This window comes from Antrostomus carolinensis, unplaced genomic scaffold (assembly GCF_000700745.2).
Source record: "Antrostomus carolinensis isolate BGI_N321 unplaced genomic scaffold, ASM70074v2 scaffold21185, whole genome shotgun sequence".
Classification (NCBI taxonomy): Eukaryota; Metazoa; Chordata; class Aves; order Caprimulgiformes; family Caprimulgidae; genus Antrostomus; species Antrostomus carolinensis.
In genome coordinates, this window is record NW_010314552.1 from 1 (window position 1) to 6,260 (window position 6,260).

The 6,260-nt window shown below is 37.2% G+C and overlaps 1 protein-coding gene across 2 annotated transcripts in view; it reads left to right on the forward strand.

Annotated features, from left to right (window-relative positions):
- The first annotated feature begins 786 nt into the window (after positions 1-786).
- Positions 787-6,260, forward strand: part of TBC1D23 (TBC1 domain family member 23) — a 28,558-nt gene continuing 23,084 nt past the window's right edge. Inside the window, exons 1-3 of one of the 2 annotated variants that reach the window (XM_010167690.2) lie at positions 787-794; positions 5,501-5,612; positions 5,823-5,928. In XM_010167690.2, coding sequence (XP_010165992.1) covers positions 787-794; positions 5,501-5,612; positions 5,823-5,928 — 226 coding nt within the window. Of the gene's footprint in view, positions 795-4,729; positions 4,777-5,500; positions 5,613-5,822; positions 5,929-6,260 lie in introns of those variants that run through there. The other variant, XM_029084895.1, reaches the window with a different exon arrangement.

Sequence of the window (6,260 nt, forward strand, 5' to 3'; positions counted from 1 at the left end):
CCCGGGGCAAACGTCTCCGGGCGCTCGGCAGCTGCCGGGCCCCGAAAGAGGAAACGGCGCCGTCAAAACAAGGGCGAGACGGGGCGGCCTCTGGTCGTGCCCAGCCCGGAGCGAGGCGGTCGCTCCGGTGTGCAGGGCCGGCGTTGATGTGCGGGAGGAGCTGCTCGGTGTGTGCGCCTGTCTGCCAGCCTGCCTGGAGTGGAGTTGCGTTGTTCAGTTCAGCTTCCCCTTTCCCTGCCCACCTTCTCAGGCGCAGGTGACAACAATAGGTTCTGGTTTGTTTTGTGAATGGTTTTGCTCCCCAGCATCCTCTAGTGCAGCCGTTACTTGTAATGGGTTTTCCACTGAACGTCCAGGACAAGAGTGGAGACTGTTTCTGGGGTGCCTATAGGATCATTTTGATGGTGACAGTGTTGTGATTGTAGTATTTGTTGCATGTGTATTCACTTAAGATCGCTGAGACTTGAATAAACATTGTGTTTAAACGCTGAAGCTCTTCTTACTGCACTCCACATCTCCATTCCTGTGCATCCTCACTTTTTCTCTTTGCGCTTCTGCCTTGCGTGTGACTTTTTTTCCCCTATGGTTCTGTGTCACAGCGTTGCTCTTTGTCCTTTTCATGTACACGCTTTTCAAACAATTACCTTACAGACCTGCTTTTTGTCATCATTGCCAATCTGATGTTTTTCCTTCTGTGCTTTATTTTATGTGATGGATTCAAAGTTTCTTGCTACCTATGCTGAGCTTTCTTTCTTTATCTCGCTGTAAAGAAGCCAGAATTGACACATGTGCAGGTGTAGCTGGTACCTGTTCTTTGCCTAGGCTGGTTCTACAAATGGAGCTCTTGGCTGTAACAACTCAGTATCATTTACTAGCAAATGAAAATGAGTTAATGTAGTTTTTTAGCCTTTTTTTTTTTGGTTTTAGTTACAGCTTCAAAACTTACAAAGCACTTTCTATAAGTACCATGTTGCATAAGCGTTATTTCTAAATGCAGACCTGACTGTTGGCACATATAATTACAAAGTTAAGGTCTGACTCATTGGTGGCGTGGTCTTGACACTTTGGAATATAACCCTGGACACTGAGTAAGAAGCACGTTGAAATATCTCTGAAAAAAACCACTTTGAAATTCTTTCATTATTAATGTTTAAAGTTAATTAATTAATTAATTAAAGTTAATTAATGTTTATTACAATCTGCTAAAATTCCTGGTTAAGAGCAAGACACAAGCGTGGTTTCCAGACGTATATCAAGGCACAGCCTGCGTTGTTACCACTCTGACTGGCAGCTTCAAAATGTAACTATAGTAAATTTGATATGCTGGTACTACTGGAAAAGGCAAACTTGAAGGCATTTGTTAGAAAGGATTTTGTAAGTCTCTATGGAAGTAGTTAAAGAGATTTATGCTTATTTGCTACATTAGTATGCCAGGATGCATCCTGTTACTAGAGCCTGTACACTGTGAATAACATAAAGTTGTGTTCCTTATTGCTTGTTGAGAAATTTCACACAGTTTTTTGGTTTTGTTGTTGTATTTTGGTGCTTTGTTGTGTTTTGTTTTTTTTTTTTTTTAAAGCGTGTTTCAGTGATTTCTTGTTTTTCATTTATTGATTTAAACTGTTGTCTCGTATACATATCTGAATGCTGTTGAACAGTTGTTGGTTTTCTAAGCATAGTGTGTATCTTTTGAATGAGCTTTTTGGTGTAAATTACTATATTATATTAGTTTTGAAGTATATAGGGTTGTGTGATAACGTTTTGTGTTTAAAAAAAAACCCAGCAGAAACATAAACTGGTGTGTGTGTACACGTGAACTGTCTTGGCAACACAACTGGCACTGCTGACTCCTCGTCCTCCCTTCAGTTCCTTGGAGGGATTCAAAGGCTGATATAATTTTGTGTTCAGAGGCTGTGACAGCACATTGAGTGTGTAGAATCTAGACATGCTTATTAACACAAAATGACCTTTTTACTTTTCCTATGTCAACTTGACGTGCAGTGCTGGTGTAAGTGACTTGAGTGCACGCAAACTGGTGATGAGTTAAAACCCTCAACACCTGTACTGACTGCTTGGTGTTTTGCTTAACAAAAACCAGGGAAATTTGCCACTGTACAAGACAACTTTAAAAAAACAAAACAAAACAAAAAAACAGTACCCCCACCTCTCAAAACTTACTGTATGGAGTACCTGAAAAAATGTCAGCTTTTTCTTCAGTAAATACAGGAAGTTGGAAGTTTATCAGCAGTTTTGATTTAAAAATGAGAAAAATCTGTCAGACCTTGTTTATTAAATATTTCTTTTTAGCTATTTGGCATATTCTCCAATATTAATTTGAGAAATCGCTACATGTATTATATTTGGAAGACATACCTGTGTCCAAAGCAAAGAATACTGTGAAACACAAAGGAGTTGGGCTGCTTTCAAGCTGTGATTAAAATCTTTCTTTTTTTTTTTTTTTTGTCTACTTATTTGATTATTTTAACCCTAATTTTAGTCAGTACAATACTTCAGTAGAATGTATAGACACAAACTGTTCTTAGTTAAAATGTTTGCAATTGGAAGTTATTGATTACTTTAACCCTAATTTTAGTCAGTACAATACTTAAGTAGAATGTATAGACACAAACAAGCTGGACTTTTCTTAGTTAAAATGTTTGCAATTGGAAGTTACAGTTTTTTCTCTCCTTATTTATCAAGGAAATAAGTGACTTGAACTTAAGTTTTCTTGTTCAGGTAATTACAAACAGTAATGAAATAATGTCCCCTCCCTGGAAGTGTTTAAGGCCAGGCTGGATGAGGCTTTGAGCAAGCTGATCTAGTGGAAGGTGTCCCTGCTCATGGCAGGGGGGTTGGAACTGGATGGTTGGAACTTTAAGGTCCCTTCCAACCCAAACCATTCTGTGATTCTGTGATAATTTATAAAACTTTTCTGCAGATGTCTGTTTAATACTCAAGCTTCAGGGAACTTGATCGAGTAGTATTTTTATTTTAAGATCTGTACTTAGAAAGTTAAGACCTGAAATAATAACTAAATATAACTCTTAACCACAGATGGAATCATTCATGTGCATTAAACTTTGCATTGGAATCATTCATCTTATGGGTCCCAAAATACACTCCAACTGTTTCAGACAATAGGGTGACAAAACTAGTACATACACTTTATCTGAGCACAGAAAATCTGGCTTATTAGTGCTTGGAGCCATGATATTTCTTCTGAAAGCCTATGAACAAAAATATCCTTTGGAGTTAAATGTAAAAATTAACACACTTGAGGAACAGATGGAGGTAAAAATGTCAGGGAATTAATGTTTTTCTCCAGAATTCCTTTGTGGGGGGAAAAAAAAAAAAAGAATATTCAATTGTGTTCTGAATACAATGGAGATTTTGAAGTAAATGTGAGGGATTGATTTTTGTTTGTTTGTTTTCAATAGAGAACAAACATTCCTCATTACTTCTCATTTAATATAGCTCTTGTTGAGGCTTTTTCCTGGTAGTCAGTCCTAAATTAAAAGTAGGAGCCTGAGTAACTAGATTATATAAAAGCATATTTATGGGGGAGGTGGAAAGAAGCTTTTATAGAGATAGTTTTCTGTGGTGGGACAGAGTTCATGCAGTTCTGCTGAGTGCTAGGTGTCTGTGTGTAAATGTCCTGGAAATACTTGGTTTTTATTCAGGGGGAACAGATCTGGTGGTTTGATTTTTCCAGCATTAATTGTTATGTACACAGTCGGACAACAGGGTAGATGACGGGTGTGCAAGTGTGCTTGTGTATTTTTTCCACCCTCATTTCTGTCTCAGGAAAGGGATATTCACCCCTGCAGCCTGTAGTTTTATAACAAGTAGGCTTTGGGATTTTTTTTTAAATACCAAAAAATATAAGAGAACAAGGCAAGTCAGTCTCTTTGTAAACTGTACTTTCTTTCATCCAGATTTGCAAATTTACTCGAAGAAAGCCAACTATTTGTTGTGCCCCCGTGTGTATTTGAAATATGATTTAAAGTGTTACCAAAAAGTACAGGCAAAGAAACTGTCTGGTACAATGCAAGGAAAATGCTTACTCTGCCAACTCGTAAATACTTTGAGTAGCCTTAAGTAAGGCTAGCCCATTGCTTATTGTTAAGTATATGTACACCTTCTTACAGGATTGAGATCTTAATCTGTGTATCAAAAAGACTGGTGTTTAGGAAATGAGAAATTTGGGTGTTAAGCTTTCAGAAGACCAAACTTGAGAAGCTTGATATAAAGTAGTTAGTTGTGGATATATGCAAATTAAAGAAGCAGAGAGAGCTCAACAGCTGACATCCTTTTTCCATGGGTGTTGGGAATTAACTACGTAGTATGTAACAAGTGGATTAGTTGGGAATTGTGCTGTTAACACTTTAACATCTGTTATTACACATGTATGGAGAGATGTGTAGTTCACAAGGAGAATGCATCTTCATACTTGAGTCTGTCCTGAATGCACAATTACACTCTCATGTTTTTTGCTGGCTATAAACCTCCTGGCTGTGTGTTTAAGTCCCCAGGTGTATGAAGCAAAGCCTTTCTTAAGGTGCGTGTCAGAGCTAGTGGAGAACAGTTAAGAGGATACAGTGAGGGAGAAGTTTTGCCTGCAGGACCTATGTATCACTGCCATTGCTATTTTTCCAGTGAACCTGGTGTTTTGCCACATAATACTGAAACTTCTGAAATCATCAGATGTGGTTCTTTCATTGTTGACAGCATGGAACTGTTGAGAGAGTCTACAGAAGTGATCAGAGAGATTGCAAAGTAATCATTTCTGAATGCTTACCACCTTACCTGGAGCGCTTGTAAATGTTTGTTGTCTTACTACAGCAACTTAAAATATCATTACTGTTCGACTGTCTTGTGTATTTTGCTACTTTCTACGCTATTACTAAGATTTTTGTATGTTTTAATTCAGTCTTGTGCACATGTCTACACTTACGTTACTAGAACTTTGTGGTTAAGTAAACCTGAGCTCGACTAAAAGGTCCTTTCCCATTTCAGGCAAAAATAGGGTTAAAATCTGACTGTTCTAAACCCTTGAAATAAGTTTGCTGTTTTCTAGGTCATGTAATGTTTTATGTAAAAGAACTCTGCCATTTAATTTAGGTGTAGTGTTTGCTTTGAATGTACTGTGTGTGAAAATTTGCTGTGTATCTAAGTTGTAAATGACAACTAAATTTGCATTTTTGTGATACATTTTGCAACACTGCAACTTCATGAAAGCGAACAAAAAATGCTCTGAACTTTTTTTTTCTCATATGTAAATTACATGGAATTAGAAGTTGAATAAACATCTTTTTGCAAAATGTTATTTATTCTTTTTTTAATACATATTTTCAGTAATTGTCAAATTGTCTTATAATATATCTTTACATATGTGCCAGTTTTGCCTGATAGTAGCCTCCAATCTGCATCTCTTTAATAGATAAACATCAGAAAATATTGTATCATTCATTTTTTAAAAGCACATGTATCATTATTATAGGGAAAAAGATCTTGCAGACGCTCTAGAAGAAGGAGGCTGTGATCTTGAAACTGTGAGGAGCATCATTCAAGGAAGGCAATTGCCTGCTGATCTGAGGGCCAAAGTCTGGAAGGTAAATACAAGCTTAAATCAAGAAGCAGGAAATACTTGAAGTTCTGTTTAATTTGAGGTAAATTATTTAATTATGAGGCATCTATACAGAAGAGATGTAGTACTGGAATTTTAATATGCATGTATGTTGATTCAGTTTTAGGATATTCCTCTTCATTGAGCTCAATAATTGGGTAACTACAAAAGGATACTAAAATGTTTTTGTTTTCAGATTGCACTTAATGTTGTAGGAAAGGGGGACAGCCTGGCATCCTGGGATGGCTCTTTAGACCTACCAGAGCAGAGTGTAATTCATAAGGACTGCCAAGAGCTAATTGGTAAGTTATGTTTCAATCACCTGTATGAAAACTTCAGTACTATCAGTTGTCTTAGGGCTTTGTTACTTGAATTAAGTAACTTCAATGACATTCTCATGATGACATTCTCATTTTGGAGGAAGAGGAGAGGGCAGAGAAAATCAGAAAGAACTTTTAAGAAAATAGTATCTTATCTGTACTCTGACTCTGAGATGGGTGATGTCATGGAAGTTTAAAGTACTCGCTTGTAAGTGATAGTTTGCATGCTCAGAGCTGAATGGGAAGAAAGCTCCAGGAGCTGAAAAAAAATAATATTTTTTGCCAAGCTCCAACTTTTAAACCAGACACTCTTT